Source organism: Macaca mulatta, chromosome 1, assembly GCF_049350105.2.
Source record: "Macaca mulatta isolate MMU2019108-1 chromosome 1, T2T-MMU8v2.0, whole genome shotgun sequence".
Classification (NCBI taxonomy): domain Eukaryota; kingdom Metazoa; phylum Chordata; class Mammalia; order Primates; family Cercopithecidae; genus Macaca; species Macaca mulatta.
This window is the reverse complement of record NC_133406.1, coordinates 15,985,565-16,002,575: the sequence shown is the minus strand read 5'-3', so window position 1 is coordinate 16,002,575 and position 17,011 is coordinate 15,985,565. Positions and strand designations below refer to the sequence as shown.

The 17,011-nt window shown below is 40.5% G+C and overlaps 1 protein-coding gene across 2 annotated transcripts in view; it reads right to left on the bottom strand.

The window, feature by feature from the left end:
- PCNX2 (pecanex 2) overlaps window positions 1-17,011 on the bottom strand; it is a 309,389-nt gene that overhangs the window by 69,515 nt on the left and 222,863 nt on the right. For both annotated transcript variants that reach the window (XM_028849636.2, XM_028849638.2), the window contains exons 24-25: window positions 6,567-6,625; window positions 3,627-3,842 (exon numbers count right to left, since the gene is read on the bottom strand). In XM_028849636.2, the coding sequence (XP_028705469.2) occupies window positions 3,627-3,842; window positions 6,567-6,625 (275 nt within the window). The remainder of the gene's footprint in view (window positions 1-3,626; window positions 3,843-6,566; window positions 6,626-17,011) is intronic.

The window sequence follows — 17,011 nt, the reverse complement described above, 5'->3', positions numbered from 1 at the left end:
GCTGGCTAGCCATATGCAGAAGAATGAAACTGGACCCCTACCTTTCACCATATACAAAAATTAACCCAAGATCAATTAAAGATTTAAATGTAAGACCTCAAACTATAGGAGGAAAACCTAGAAAACATTATTCTGGACCTGGGCCTTAGGAAAGAATTTATGACTAAGTCTTCAAAAGCAATTGCAAAAAAAGCAAAAATTGGCAAATGAGACCCAATTAAACTAAAGATCTTCTGCATAGCAAAAAACAAAACAAAACAAAACAAAAAAACAAAAACAAACTATCAATAGAATAAAAGACAACCTACAGATTGGGAGATAATATTCCCAAACTATGTGACTGACAAAGGTCTAATATCCAGAATCTATAAGGGAATTAAACAATCAAACAAGCAAAAAATAAATAACCCCATTAAAAAATGGGTAAAAGATATGAACAGATACTCCTCAAAAGAAGACATACAAGCGGCCGACTAACACACGAAAAAAAATGCTCAACATCACTAATCATCAGATAAATGAAATCAGAAACACAATGAGATACCATCTCACATTAATCAGAATAGCTATTATTTAAAAAAACAAACAAACAAACAAACAAACAAAAAAACAGATGCTGGCGAGGCCGCAGAGAAAAGGGAACATTTATATACTGTTGATGGGAATGTAAATTAGTCTAGCCACTGTGGAAAGCAGTTTGGAGATTTCTCAAAGCACTTTAAAACAGAACTACCTTTCAACTCAGCAATCCCATTACTGGGTATATATACTCAAATAAAATAAATTGTTATACCTACCAAACAGACACATGCACTCATATGTTCACTGCAGCACTATTCACAATAGCAAAGACATGGAATCAACCTAGGTGCCCATCAACAGTAGACTGGATAAAGAAAATGGGGGTACACACACACCATGGAATACTATGTAGCCATTAAAAAAATGTCCTTTGCAGCAACGTGGATGCAGTTGGATGCCATTTTCCTAAGCAAATTAATGCAGGAATAGGAAACCAAATACCAGATGTTCTCACTTATAAATGGGAGCTAAACATTGGGTACTAATGGACATAAAGAAGGCAACAATAGACACTGGGGACTAGTAGACGTGGTAGGTAGCAAAGGGGACAAGGGTTGAAAACCTGTTGAGTACTATGAGCTGTACCTCAGTGATGGGACAAATCATACGTCATATCTCAGCATCACACAATAGATCCATGTAACAAACCTACACATGTACCCTCTGAATCTAAAATCAAAGTTGAAATTATATTTAAAAAGGAATACACTGAAAAAAAAAGAAAGAAAAGCTCTCAAAAGAGCTGAGATTCAGAAATTCAGAGAGCAGCACAGTTCTATTGTATTATTGCACTGGAGGCACTTATTTCCACCATCTCTCATGACATTTTCTGGCATCTGTGCTAAATGTAGGGGAAATATCCTTTCTGTGATTACTCTGTAGAGTTTTATCACTATTCCCCTCCTCAATAACCTTCTGCAGACTAAGCCCTCTAAATTAGATTCTTAAAATTCAGAAAAGTGCACAGAAGGCACACCTAAAACACGGAACCTACCACTCTAGAAAAAAACATTTTGTATACATTTATTTAGGAATGTGGAAAGGCACGGATATTCACAAAACTAATGCTAGAAATTCTCATCCAAAGAACCGAGATAACTGATCATCTTTAGACAACGGTGTTCAATTGTCCTTTTGTCACAGTGAGGGTTTGAACAGGTATGAACTGGCTCCTGCTCACCTTTCTAGCATTACCTATAATCACTTCCAAACTATCTGCTGAGAACTACATCTGATGACTTGGTGCTTTCTTGTCATCACATCTGCTGCCCCTCTTTCTCCTCCACTGAGCTGACCCAGACTCCAACCTGACACCAGTGCCTCTCCTCTGGTCCCTAATGTGGCCCTAGCAGGACACTGTCATAATACTCATTTCATGGGATACTCATTTCACATGAGCTCCTTCCATACCTGTCTTCTCTGTGAGGCTCCCAGCATCTTAAGGTGGGGGCTTCACTTCTGTATTCATGGTACCTACATTAATGCATGACATGTAATCAGTGCTAAATTAATATCTCCTGAATAACTGTCAGACTGTACGTACTAGCTACTTGGCACATTCACTTGAATGCTTCCACTACCAGACCAAAAAGTCCTATTCCTCTTTCAGGCTTTCCTGTTTTAGTAAACACACCTCTGCCCACGCAGACACTCGATCTAGAAACTTGGGGGGCACACAGAGCCTCCCCTCTCTCACCCCTAACAGCTAGCCCTTCTGATTCCACCTCCCAGTCTCTGGGCACTTCCGTGTCTCTGTTGTCATCTTCTGCTTGGGTGTCTACAATGCAGTCCTAAATGGTTTCCCTGCTTCTACTTTTGTCTTCCCCCAGTACATTCTCCACACAGCCACCAGACCAATCTTTTAAAGTGTAGAGAGGGTCAACCATTCCCTCATCCAGAGTCCCTACATGGCTCCCCGTAACATAGAGAATAACATATAGTCCCTGACGCTGGCGGGGAGATCTCACATTACTGGGCTTCCTGCTGCCTCATGTCAAGTTGCTGCAAGTGCTGGTCAGCCCTAGTCACTTGAGTCCTCCCAGATGCCAGGAATGCTCTGAGATGCTGCCTGACTCATGCATTTAGCAGTTATCAGTTCCTGCACTGGGGACTTTCTTCCTCCTGGTCTCCTCTCGAGGCCTTCCTTGACCATCCCATTGAACGTGGCACCTCCTCACCCTCATCCTCTGCAGTGACTTTGGGTTTCAGAACCCTATTTACTTCCTTCATAGCACTTGCTCCAAGCTATAATAAGTTTGTTTGCTTGTTTACTTGTTTACTTTAGGTGTCTCTCACTGGGGGTAGGCTTCATCGGGATAAGACTCTTTCATGTCATGTGTCCATTGTATCTCTAGTATTAAAACACTGCCTGATACAGAGGAGATGTTCAGAAAACAACGCAGGAGAAGGCAACAGGTACATCATTTATACCACTTTCTGAATCCCGCATAACTCCAGCTCCTGATTCACAGGAAAAGTGGGGTTATACTTTCAAGATTCAGGCAGACTCAATAACCACAAAGCAATGAGGATTCATGAAGTGCCTTCTACATGATCTCATTCAAACCACACAGTAACATTGTAAGGCACCCATTCTCATTATTATTATTTTGCAGATAGGAGAGAAAAGCTCTAAGACTTTAAATGATTTGCACACAGCAGATCCCAACACCTGTGGCCCACAGAAAAAGGTCAGGCTGACTCCGTTTGGAGCCCCGATGTTCCCCACAACCTCCTGTGGCTTCTGAGCTTTTCCCAATGGAAAAAAGCGTTGGGATATTTATTCCCAAATCAATATCCTGATTTGCTAATAAACCAATGTCATGGTTTGCTAATCCACAAGTTTACATGCCATTCTATGTTTTATGTTTTTATTCCTTCAGATGACTGTAGTTTATTTATATCAAGGTAGTGGTGGCAAGCTCTCTTTCAGTAGGAAGACATTACGTTTTTCCTGTTTAACAGTGACTTCTTCCTAAAGTTTTGCTTGATAATTAACTCAAGCAACCAACTGTCAACAGTTTCCGCAATGAAGAAATTCTTACCTCGGAATTCCAGTCCTCGAAGTTGAAAGGTGACAAGACCATTTCCAATTTCAATCAGGTGAACAAAGGCATTGAGGTCATCTGAAGCCAAAATAAAGCAATCGCCAGAGCTGTAGTTGCCCCAACGACCAAGAACTAAGTCTCCACAGAGGGACTCCTGGAGGGTCCTTGTCAAGTGTTCATAAAAAATGGAATTGAGATTGTTGTCATCATTCCCTAAAGGTAGACAAGAAATATGATCAGTGAATGCCTACTTCTTGCTGTGTACCCAGACCTAGGAAACAGTGAGCTGTCATCTGATTAAGGGCAAAATCAGACTCTTTATATACATAAAAGAGGAAAGATCTGTTCTTCCCACATTTCAGTGGATTATATGGGACCCTCCTATTTTTTTCCCTTTATATTCTCTCTGTATAATTTACAGGCAATAAGCAGCATCATTTTATATATATGTGCTATAATATATAACACAAACAATCATTGCTAGTATTTGTTATATACAAATATATATTTTACATATTATATAACATATAAGTTGTTATACTATATATAAATGGATACCATTTGTTCTTAAATTATATATACATTAAAAATTCAGGTTTATTGAAGAATAATTTATGTAGGGTAAAATTCACCCATTTTAGTGTATGAGTCTTGAAAAATGCATATAGTCATATAGCCAGCTCTTAGAATAATGCATTCATCTGCTGTATATATGAGTGTGTTCTGTTTCACCTTTGAGTAGTATCCCTCTGTATGCATGTGCTACAGTTTGTTTATCCATTCATCTGCTGAAGGACACTTGGGTTGTTTCCAGTTTTGGTGATTATGGGTAAAATCACTACCAAGAGTCATGAACAGGAGTTTGTGTGAATATGACTCTCCCCGTTTCTCTTGAGTAAATGCTTAGGAGCAGGACTGTTGTTCTCCAAAGCGGCTGTAACCTTTTTGCATTTCCCCAGCAGTGATTGACAGCTCTAATTCTGCATCCTTGCCAGGACTTGGAATTGTCCATTGTTGCTTGTTTGTTTAACTTTGGCCATTTTAATTGGGTGGATAATGACATCCAAGGAAGGGTGAAGGAGGAAGCTGCAAAGGAGATGGAATGATGGAATACCTTGCTTCCCAGTGGAAAGCCAGGGGTGCATGTTGAGTAAGGGTGAAATTAGGAGTGCGTAGTACATTTCCTATATCCTCCCTGCTGAGCTCTGACTCTTTTCCCTCCTTTCAAGGGATCTCTCAAGATGAGGGATATAAGATTTTTTAAAGAGCAGATTGGATAACATGGGAAGTCTTCCTGGTCTGTGGTCCTGTGGGTGGAGTAAGCATTGGGAGAAGCCTAGGAAAAATGTTCACATTCATGACTTTTATTTTAGGAGTAGCTTTTCTTTAGGAGAGGAAATTATGGCTCTGGAAAGCCATAGGCATAGTTGTCCCAAAGAGGAAATGCCTAAAGCAAAACTCAACATTCCTTTCTGGATTGTCTATTTGAGTGGAGATGGAGATTCGGGGAGGACAGGGATGAAGACTGCAGATCTAACCGGAGCATCTCTGCTTTGTATCCAAGGGAACCGGGGCACAATAAGGGTGTGGAAGGCAGGGAGTGGTACAAGGACGTGAATACGCCCCAAGTGTACTTATACGAGGAAGATCACCAATCCACCTCTAAGAAATCTACAGAATAACACTATCAAATTGTGAATATCTTTGCTGGCCACTCATGACAGTTGAAAGCTGAATCAATAACCTAATTATGATTAATGGAAAGAAACTGTTCTGTGGGCTGAGTCATGCCATGTAGTCTAATAAAGTATCAGTATGCTTAATCTTCTGTGCAGACGAAGCCTCCTTGACCTGCACTGTATTCATTTTCTCTGATGAAGCAGCATGCATTCTGAGACACTAATTAAAGATTACTTTCAGTCTCTGGCACTTTGAAAGGAAAGGCCTGAATGAGAGAATTAGCCTTTGCTTAATTGTTCAAACTGTTCAATGTTTAAATAAAACAAAACAATTAAAATCACTAAAAGTAGAGATTCAACTCAGGGCATCTTCTTAAAACACATTGACCACACATCTGCATAATTAGATTAAAATGAGACAGCAATTACGATTCACTAACAGCACAATGTGCTTGGGAAACTGTCCCTCTGCCTCATATCAATAGGCTTGGAACATCACAGTCCCACGGCTGCACCTCAGAGATACCAGTACCTCTCCTCCCCCATTGTACTGACATGAAGTTCAACAAAAAATAAGCCTCTCTCTCCAGGTATCTCAAATTTCAAATTCTGATTTCGAATTAATCATGTATATGCAATTCAAATACAGATAATGAGCATGATATAATTGTTCCTAGGCAGATTTGGGGGCACAAAGAAGGGAGTGAGGAGGATAAAAATAGAGCACAGTTAAAATTTGCATTCTAATATGAGGAAGGAAGAAACAGAATGGTTAAAAAAGGAGATTGATTATGGAAAGAAAAAAGTAAAATAATCTTCTAGCAGGTAAATCCTTCCATAGCTTAATGCTGACCAAAGTTTTTGAAAGCTTCTAGATCCTGGATCGTGGAATGGTTTGCCTTCAAGGACATTATCATGCTGATGTTTTTCCAAAGAACTTTTTTTTCCTAAAAGACGAATCTCAAGGTTTATAGTCTGTGTTTGAGGTTTACTACACACAAACTAAAATGTCTTGATTAACAGAGTTATCCAATACTGAGCAAGGTCCTAATCAATTCTAAACAGTGGAGCAATACACTGTCAGACCAAATCAGGATGCTTGATCAGTCTACCTACACAGTTTCATTCCACAGTCAGCATATTAACTAAGATGTGCATTGTCTCCACAGTGAGTACAGAGTGAGTATTTAATTCTTCCTTTTGAAAATCCATCCATATAGCAATAAATAGTTTAAAAAGAGAGAAGAGATCTTCTTACCTGGATCTCTTTCAATTTGGACTGCCAGTCTTGTGTTGGAATTATCCACACGCCTTGTACTAGAAGAGGCCACAAAAGGGTAGAAGGTCATGATTAGATCCCCCCAAGCGGAAGAGTTGGTTTACAGAACCAGCTGCATGAGTGGAAAATGCAAATGCGACAGAGCTCACAGGTTAAGACGATTGCTGTAGTTTTACCACACTGCAGGAAGAGAGGAGTCTCATGACAAGAAAGAGAGAGAACAGTACAAGAAACACATGGAGGGGAGAGATGAGTAGCTCTCCGATTTGGAGAGAATGGCCTTGTGTCTTAATCAATTTGGAGCCCCAGATCTGCAAAATCAAAGCAAGTATTTAGGCCGAACATGGTGGCTCATGCCTGTAATCCCAACACTTTGGGAGGCTGAGGCAGGCAGATCATTTGAAGTCAGGAGCTTGGTACCAGCCTGGCAAACAGTGCAAAACCCCACCTCTACTAAAACTACAAAAAAGATTAGCCAGGTATGGTGGCACACTCCTATAATCTCAGCTAGTTGGGAGGCTGAGGGAGGAGAATCGCTCGAACCCAGGAGGCCAAGGTCGCAGTGAGCCGAGATTGTACCACTGCGCTCCAGCCTGGATGACAGAGTGAGAATCTGCCTAAAAAAAAACAAAAACAAAAACCAAGTGTTTAACCTGCCAATACAATGCCACCCTCTTTCAGAACTTGAGAACAGTGTCCAAATAGGTATCTTTCTCTTTAAATTGATTTCAGGAAATGGTGGTGAGTAGTCAACATCTCCACCACCTGCTTTCAGGAGCTGGGTATACTCTTATAGACCTTTCTTAGGTTGAACCATGAGAATGAAAGCTCTCAGATCATCTGCAGCCATGGTAACAAGTGGCCACTAGAACCAGCTTTGAACCTATTCCATCATGGAAACACTCCTCAGTGCGCAGCTTTTGTAAGGCAGCCAGTCCATGACAATCCTGGCTTCTGAGAGTTAGCTGACTCACTGCAGGCTTCTGAGGGGCAACTGATGAACAACAGGCTTTTCAAGTAACCTCCTATACAGATGCTGTCAACCCGCGTATGCCTCCAAAACCTCACTAGTCCTTGAACTCCACACATCCCCAAAACCCTTTGTAAGTGCACCGATCTGCTCTGCTTGGAGAGGCTATGCCAGCCCACCTTTGTCCTTTTATTTCCAATACTGAGTGGTGGTCTTTAAAGAATGAAACATGAAATTGACATCAAGCCTATGAAATTGATGGCAGTCAACTGTTTATTATCACCTGCAAAATGGCAATTTCATATGGTTAAATCTGATATATTAGCCATTAAGAAAGGACTTCCACAAATACATCAGTATCACACATAGGGTTTACTTGAAGATCTGGGCATAATGAAGGTCCCACTGACAATTGTAGAAAGCCTTGTCTTGAACACATCCGGCTCCTACTTTTTCTTTTTCTCTTCTTTTTTGAGACGGAGCCTCGCTGTGTCTCCAGGCTTGAGCGCAGTGGTGCAATCTCGGCTTGCTGCAACCTCCGCCTCCTGGGTTCAAGCGATTCTCCTGCCTCAGCCTCCCGAGCAGCTGGGATTACAGACACGCGCCACACATCCAGCTAATTTTTGTATTTTTAGTAGAGGTGGGGTTTTACCATGTTGGCCAGGATGGTCTCCGTCCGCCTTGGCCTCCCAAAGTGCTGGGATAACAGTTGTGAGCCACCGCGCCTGGCCAGTTCCTGCCTTTTCTGTCACTCTGCTCTTTGCTTTCTTTGTTCCAACCCTGTTGGTTTTCCTTTTCCACCCCTTCAACATGCCCAGACCTCTTGGTCCTGTTGCTCTTTCCTCTCCAGTAGCCTTTGCAAATGTTCCCTCTATTTAGGGATCCCTTTCCATTCCCACTCATTTTTCCTCATTGATTCCTCTTATCCTTCAAGTCTCAGCTCAAGTTTCACCTTCTCAGGGAAGCTGCCTTGACTCCTGTGCTGCGTGAGATTCCTTTGTCGTGTTCTCTTTCACGCATTGTACCTGTACCTCTCTTCTGGAGCACCTGTCAAGGCTAACGTCAATCATAACGATGACAGCTAATATTTATGTAGCACTTGCTTGTATCATGTGCCTGTTCTAAGTACTTTATATGTATTAGCTTATTATTGCCTCAAAACTACCCTCTGAGGTAGTTTTATGCCCATTCTCACAGTGGATGAGGCAGAGGCACAGAGAAATTAAGTAGAGTGTTCAAGGTCACAGATCTAACAGGTGGTACAGCCAGAATATGACCTAGGGAGGCTGGCTCAGGAGCCTTTACTTTACACCACATCATACATCTCTTTGTGTAATTATCTGATTATATCTGACTCTTACATCAGTCCCTAAGTACCATGAGAGTAAGTTTGTTGCTCACAACTGGCACATAGTAGTCACTCAATAAATATTTGCAGAATAAATTATTGAATGGTCAAAAATAAGGCTACTTCTGAAGTTTTTGTCCCTATAATATTTGCTAAGAAGAAAGACTAGCTGCCAGTCAACGCTGCATATGTGGCTTATGTTTAAACATGATCATTGACATACTCTGTATAATTTAACAAATGACAAGCACTTGTCAGAAATGGTGCTTAAGAAGAAACCTAAGAATGCAGCCTTCTTTTCTGAACTTGTCTTTTGGGAATCAAAACAGATAAAAAGATATTTGGTTGGAACTATAATTTGAATAAATGAAAAGGCTTGTCTTCAGAAAAAAAAAAGTATTCTTTCTTTTCCTGTATGTCTTAGACATTTGAGAACCATCTAGGCAAGATCCTGTTGCGTTCTGTGATGCTACGGACGGGCTGGAAAGAAGAAACACCGTGTTACATTTCAGAAAGGCTGTGAACCCCAGCATGCTGTTCTATCACAGCTTCAGTTTTCCTCACAAATACTCCCACAGCAGCTTTGAAAAATAAAAGATCTCAGGGTAGCAGAAAATAGAGCAAACAACAAAATTCTTTCTAATGAAGGCTGAAATCCCATGTCTGCAGAGTTAGTCCCTAAATGGAATTTTAATTTCACCTTAAGACCTACCACAAATGGAATTCTCAAGCAGCAGAATAAACAATTTTTAAAGGAGGATTAAGACACAAGAAAGTCATTTGCTAAACTCCTTAGGGAACTAAAACATCTTCTAAAACTATGTTCACTGGAAAGCTATCTTTTCAGAAGCCTGTAGAACACAGTCTAAATTCTGATGAGCAATAACTAAGCTAAGCTGCCTGTGTACCCCTAGGACCTCTGGCTCTCCACATATTCTCTAAGAGGGTGGACTGTCAGCCACGCTGGGTAATTTGAGTTTTCTCCAGTGCTTTCCTTCTGTAAATTTGGTGCTTACCCCTCAAAGGTGCTAATTAGCTCAGTAATTGGATTTCTGCCTTAACTGTCCAATCAAATGAACATCAGCTCTGTAGCTCAAAGAGGAAACAGGGCTTATAGCTCACTTCCCAATCTCAGTGGGAACATGCAATCCTGGTACACATTAGGCATGTGTCTGCATGCATGCTCTTCCTAGCATTTGCCTGACAAAGTCACTGTGCATTGCTGGGCAATGGTGTCCTGAGCACTACAGAACAAGAGCGGTGTAACAGGACTCTCCAGAGAAGTTGACTTACTGAGAAATACCCCTCTTTTATGTTAATATAAAATGCAGAGAGCAGAGCTGTCTTCTTCCCTTCAAACTTGGCCTTCCCACCCCCTGGTCAGTCTCTCTAGGTCTAGACCTTCTGTCTCAGTTTCATCTGAGCAACTTAAGTAATTTAAAAGTAATTTTCTTTATTGACAATGCTTCAAATTCCCCTTTGTCAGTACACACAGTCTATGGTAAAAGTTGTCTCATTTTTTTGGTGAGGAAATGTTGCTGGCCAGAGTGAGAAGTTTGGTGGGGGTCTGTTCATATAGCAAATCCAAGATGGAGCTAAAAATAGACTGTGATTCTATTCATAGGCAGGGCAACCTTAAAGAAATCTGGACAATGAGAAGGCAGCCAGAGTTTAAATACAGGGGCACTGTTTCCTTTAAAATTGATTATATGCACAAGGTACACCTGGGTTTGTTTTTCCACCTTTCATTGCTGCTGCCACTAACAATCGTATTAGCTCTTGCAAAGCCAGTGGCACTCTGCTGTCGCCATGCAACATCAGAATGATTTGGCATGAGACACTTCCTGAGGACATACTGCCGTACACCCGTCAGGGTGGGCACTGCCTGGGGCCAGGCCCTTCAGGTGACCTCCAGTCTTACTAGGCCTGAGTTTTGACTTTTCATACATTTGCCCTACAAGACCACAAAGCATAGCTCAGTTTGGCTGTTTCTTTTTTCAGGTTTGGCAAATGATCTTGAATAAAAATGGCTATGAGCGTTGGGTGCTTTCCTTCTACTGGATTTTGATCTGAATTTTCAGTACTTTGAAGATTTTGAGCAACCAACAACTTTGAGTTTTAAGAAAGTTTTGTTGGTTCTTTTCTTTATATTTCTTTTTTGTTGTTGTTGTTTTGTTTTTGTTTGTTTGTTTTTTGAGACAGTCTTACTCTGTCGCCCAGGCGGGAGTGCAGTGGCGCAATCTTGGCTCACTGCAACCTCCGCCTCTGGGTTCAAGTGATTCCCCTGCCTCAGCCTCCCGAGTAGCTGGGATCACAGGCATGCACCACCACTCCCACCTAATTTCTGTATTTTTAGTAGGGACAGGGTTTCACCATGTTGGCCAGGCTGGTCTCGAACTCCTGACTTCAGGTGATCCACCCACCTCGGCCTCCCAAAGTGCTGGGATTATAGGCATGAGCCACTGTGCCTGGCCCTTTTCTTCATATCTTACCCAGTTTTCTTTAGTTGCCCTCACTAGGGACAATTGGTTATAAATACCCAGCATGTCATTACTAGAAATTGAACTACTATTGTAGTTTGTAAGAATTATGAAAGCTCCTTTTTAATTGTCTAATATATAATCAGTGTTTCTTCATATTCCATGGGCACCTGAAAAGGTTTTTTTTCTTTTTCTATATGTATGTGTGTTTGTGCATGTGTGTATACATGCATGTGTGTATATATTCTGTAATATATATTGAAGTTACATTGTTATGTTATTTATTTCTCCTGTATCCTTATCTAATTTTTGATCACTTGATGGGTCATGAACTAAGAAAAGTGAGTCACATTTTCTACCACTACTGTGTTTCTAGTTTTTAAATGAAATTTCCTTTTTTTTCCTTATAAGTTGTACTATGTGACTTAATGCATTGATATCCATAGCTTATATTTTCATTGTGAATTTTAGTCTTTGACATTGTAAAATGTTTTTAATCCTAATGGTTTTTGCCCCAAATACATCTGTGTTCAATATTAAGCCACAACAGTAGCTTTAATTTGTTTGCACTTGCCTAATGCTTTCACTTATTCTTTGATTTTCAGCTTTTCCAAGTCACATCTTTAAGGAATGTCTTTTCGCTGGGTGTCCAAGCAGATGTATTTGGTCATATTCCATCTTCATAGTTTATATTATTATGCTTTCTAATTGTATTGTTTCTTTGATTTTTAAACACATTACACTATAGTCTGATTACAAAATTATAAAGACAATACTACAGAATCAGAAATCATAAGACAATACTATGAACAATTTTGTGCCAATAAATTTGAAAACATAAATGAAATAGGTAAACTCCTATAAAGATGTAACATACTAAAAGTAACTCCAGAATAAAAACAAAAGAAGAGGCTGGGCACGGTGGCTCATGCCTGTAATCTCAGCAATTTGGGAGGCTGAGGTGGGTGGATCATTTGAGGTCAGCAGTTTCGAGACCAGCCTGGCCAACATAGTGAAATGCCTGTCCCTACTAAAAATACGAAAATTAGCTGAATGTAGTGGCACACCCTTGTAATCCCAGCTATTCAGAAGGCGGAGGCAGGAGAATCACTTGAACCTGGGAGGCAGAGGCTGCAGTGAGCCAAGATTGTGCCACTGCACTCCAGCTTGGGAGACAGAGCAAGACTCTGTCTCAACAGAAAAAAAAAAAAAAAAGAAAAAGAAAAAGAAAAGAAGAATAGCCCTGTAATTGTTAAACAAGTAGAATCAGTAGTTAAATAAATACCCAAACATACAAAAATACACATATTTGATGAGAATGATTTTTTTAAAAAAGGGAAAAAAGGTGAAGGAAGAAAGAGAGGCAGGGAGAGAGAATGAGAGTGGGGGAGAGAAAAGAGAGCTAATACAAGTTAACCACACTGAAAAATAAGAGTACAATGACATATTACTCCATTGCTGCTGTGTAGAATTCTTCTATTGGTCATACATACTGTTATTAATGAGTATGCATTCTTTCTGTTGCTTCTGAATGCTTTTAAGATCTTTTTTGATATTAGTGCTCTGAAACCTCACTATTTTGTGTAGAAATGTGAATTTATTTTAGTTTGTTATGGTCATGACTTAGATTCGTAAATCTGAGGATTTATGTCTTTCATCAATTTTAAAAATTTTCTATTATTTTCTCTTAAAATTGTGCTTCTCCCTGTTTGTTTTATGCCTTCTTCCAGGAACTTCTAGATTTCTAGTTGACATCTTTCATTTTGTCCTCTAAGTCTCTTACCTTCCCTGGAATATTTCCCATTCTTTATCTTTCTCTGCTGCATTCTGGCCAGTTTTCTTAGATCGAGTGCTTTCTAGTTTAGCTGTGTTTAATTTACTATTTGTCTATTACACTATACATTTTAATGACTATATGCACTGATTTTTATAAGCCATTTGTTCCAATTTGTCATTTTTTCATAACATCTTGGCCTTTTAGTTTTATTTCTTCTTATACAAATTTTATTCTAAATATATATATGATTATTTCTTTACTTATCTTTAGTTTTGGATAGTCAAAATCTGCTATTTATTTTATTTCCTGGTTCTTGTTCATGATGAGTATTTTTCTTTTGTATTGTGTAGTACTGGATTGGGAGCTCCTTTCCAGTCAGTTTTTATTGTGGAATTAGTTGAAGACATGTCATGTCCTTTAAGAGTAATTTTACATTGGCTTCATCAGCAACTCTAGGGGTATTACACACCAGTACCATTTTTGTGTTAACTTCCCAACGTGACAATTTCCAAATATGAGTAGTATAGTTTTGAACTCCAAGCCCACATGTGACAAAAGATTAGTAATGTCCATTCACAATGGAGACTTGTTCCCACTCTTCCCTCTCTCTGACCAGTTGAGATTCCTTGTTCCTTCTCTGTGTTGGGTGTTTCACGTCTTCACTGATGGGCAGACCTTCAGGGCTCCAGCTTTATGTGGAAGTCTTAGTTGAAACCTTTTTCTGCTTTTGTAGGACTAATGCTTCATCACCTAGCCTGGCATAGATTTTAAAATGTCAGCCCCTATGTTACTGAGACTCACAGCCCCGACCCACCACCCACCCCATTCTTCCCAGGCAGTGATACTGGGTTTTGCTGTTTACTGCTCCCTCTTTCTTTCTAGCCCTCGGAAATTTTCTAACTTTATTATTATGCTCAAACATGTATCTAAGAGGAATTTTACAACCTATCATTTTTTTGATACTTTTAGCAGGTGGAAAAGTTTTGAGATTATCTAGTCTGCTACATCTCTGGAACTGAAAACTTCTAAACCAGATTTTCATAAAGAAAAGATAATACAAGTTAGTCATACTGAAAAATAGAAGCACAATTACATATTACTCCACTGTTGCTATGTAGAAGTCTTCTACTGGTTTTTGTGAGTTTTAGTCTTAGTTATACAACTTTTTAGTTTTAGTCTTAGTTATACAACTTTTCAAAGTAATTATTAAGTTAAAAAACTATTTTTTTTTTTCATTTTATGTTTACAAAGCTTGCTGAATTTTATACCACTCTCTCCACAAGGATCTTATCATGACAGGGTCTGAATCAACATTTTTTCTCTCTGTTTACATTCCCTTAATGCTACTCTGGTCTCCTCTACTCTCCTATAGATAAACTGTAAAATACGCTCAGCAAACACACTGTGTTCAGCCTACTTCAAGGTGAAGTTTCTACGATTCTGTGTAAACATACATGTGTGCTCGCAGGCAGCCATATGGGCATGAAGCAATTCTCTTACCTCCTAATGTTATTGTAAAAGTCTATTTCCTGAAAGTCTATTTGAGGCCTGCAATGAAAGAATAGCCTTTATAGAATACTGGTATCCAAAATACTATGTTTTCATCATACCATATGAATCTGCAGTAGAGAAAGCTAAGCATGAATAAGAACAATGAATACATGCAGATTGGCTCTATTCTTCCGGAAAGATGGAGTTGGTGTATTTTTCCTTATTCCTCTACTTGGTACACGAAAACCCTGGATTTTACGTATAGTAAAAACACCTTCTGAAAGGTAAAAGGAAAAAGCAGACCATCTGGGCATCATGGGATCCAAGGAAAAACAATGTGGTGAGTTTCTCTGTTTTTCTTTTTGCCTCATATAGCCCAGAAACACCTACAGAAGCAAAAGAAAAAAAAAAAAAAAAAAAAAGCATCAACAAATCCCTGATCTGTCTAGCCTGAGAGTCAGGAAAGGCGCAGCCTAACAAGACAGAAAACTGTAGGTCATAACCTCTCTGTAACAGCCGAATACCACAGATAAAACCATAGCCCTATGCCTACCTGTACCAGTGACAGCAGCAGGAGGGAGACAAATTCCTAGGCAGATAGGGGTGGGTCCCTGGTGAAACCCAACCTTCAAACCAAAGACAAATTAAAGCCTGAAAACCAAGCTGCCAGTTCTGGGTAAAGTCCCCAGCTTTAGTGAGAACTTCCTCCATGCCTTTCAGCCAACTGAATGGTGCCTTTTGACCAATCAGCATGCATTCCCCCATTCCGAGCCCATAAAAACCCTGGACTCAGCCACCCTTTTGGACTACCCAGCTTTGGGTAGGGGGTACCCACTTAGGGTCCCCTCTCTGCTGAGAGCTGTTTCGTCACTCAGTAAAACTCTTCTCTGCCTTGTTCAGTCTCTGATTGTCTACATAACCTCATTCTTCTCGGACACAGGACAAAATCCTGGGACCTGCCAAAAGACGGGTGTCACGCATCCCTGACCAGCTCACTGAGCTGTGGGCAATGACATGCTCTTGTTCACTGGACCATGGGAAAGAAGAGCTGTGATCCTTCTGGGGACCCAGACCCCCAGGCTTCCTGAGCCAGAGCGGTGACAAAGCTATAACACCCTCCCGGGGCTTTTTCTGGTTGCTGGCATCTCTGAGTTTTTGGGTGCTACCATACTCCCCTCACCCAGCGAGGGCACTTAAGGCAGAAGCTACTTGTGGTATGCCTGGTCCAGCTGCAGCCTCACATGAAGGAGGCATCTGTGCTGGCATCTGGAGCTGCCTGCCCGGCCCCACTGCAGCAGCCTGTGTGCCTGGCTGTGCACTGTGGTCAGACCTCACACCCACTTGCCCACACACCCCTCACCATTCTACCCAGGATATGGGAACCAGGCCAGTAGCACAAACCAAGCATAGCCTGCTGGGCTGAATGGGCAGAGCCTGGTGAAGTGGCCCCCCCAAAGAATCCTGTGTCACCAGCAAAGACTGAGTGAGGAACCTAGACTTCCTTCCTTGCCAGGCAATAATAAAGTGCCCCTTCTCTTCCTGCTGAGATGGTGTCAAAAGAGACTGAGTTCAGACTTTCATAATTTTCCTGGGTAAAGAGGCCACATGGGGAGCAGTAATGAAGTGCCGCTATCCCTCCCATTCAGGAAAGTATCAATAAAGGCTTAGTGGGGAATCTGAACTCCCACCCCCTATCAAGCAATAACAAGAAACTTTCTACCCTCTCCCATCTCAGGAGTCAATAGAGGCTGAGTAGGGAACCTGGACTTCTAACCCCATCTGAAAGTAACAAAGCAGCAGCCCCTTTTCTCCTGCCAGAACGGTGTCAGTAACAGCTAGCTGAAACAAAGGTGTAAATATTATCCAGAGGCTCATAATACATAATAGCACCCAAAATGTCCAGAGTTCAATAGAAAACTACTTATAATCAGAAACAAACAGGAAGATCTCGAAATGAATTTAAAAAGACAATACATGCCAAAATTGAGATGATGAAATTATCTGACAAATATTTTAAATTAGCCATCATAAAAATGTTTCAATGAGCAATTAAGATCACTTGAAATCAATGAAAAAATAGAGCTTCAGCAAAAAAAAAAAAAAAAGAAAGCCTTGGCAAAGAAATAGAAGAAATAAAGAAGAATCAAATAGAAATTGTACAACTGAAAAATATAATAACTAATTTTTCTTTTTGAGACAGAGTCTTGCTCTGTCATCCAGGCTGAAGTGCAGTGGCACCATCTCAGCTCATTGTAACCTTCGCCTCCAGGGTTCAAGTGATTCTCCCACCTCAACCTCCCAAGTAATTGGGACTACAGGTGTGTGCCACCACACCCGGCTAATTTTTGTATTTTAATA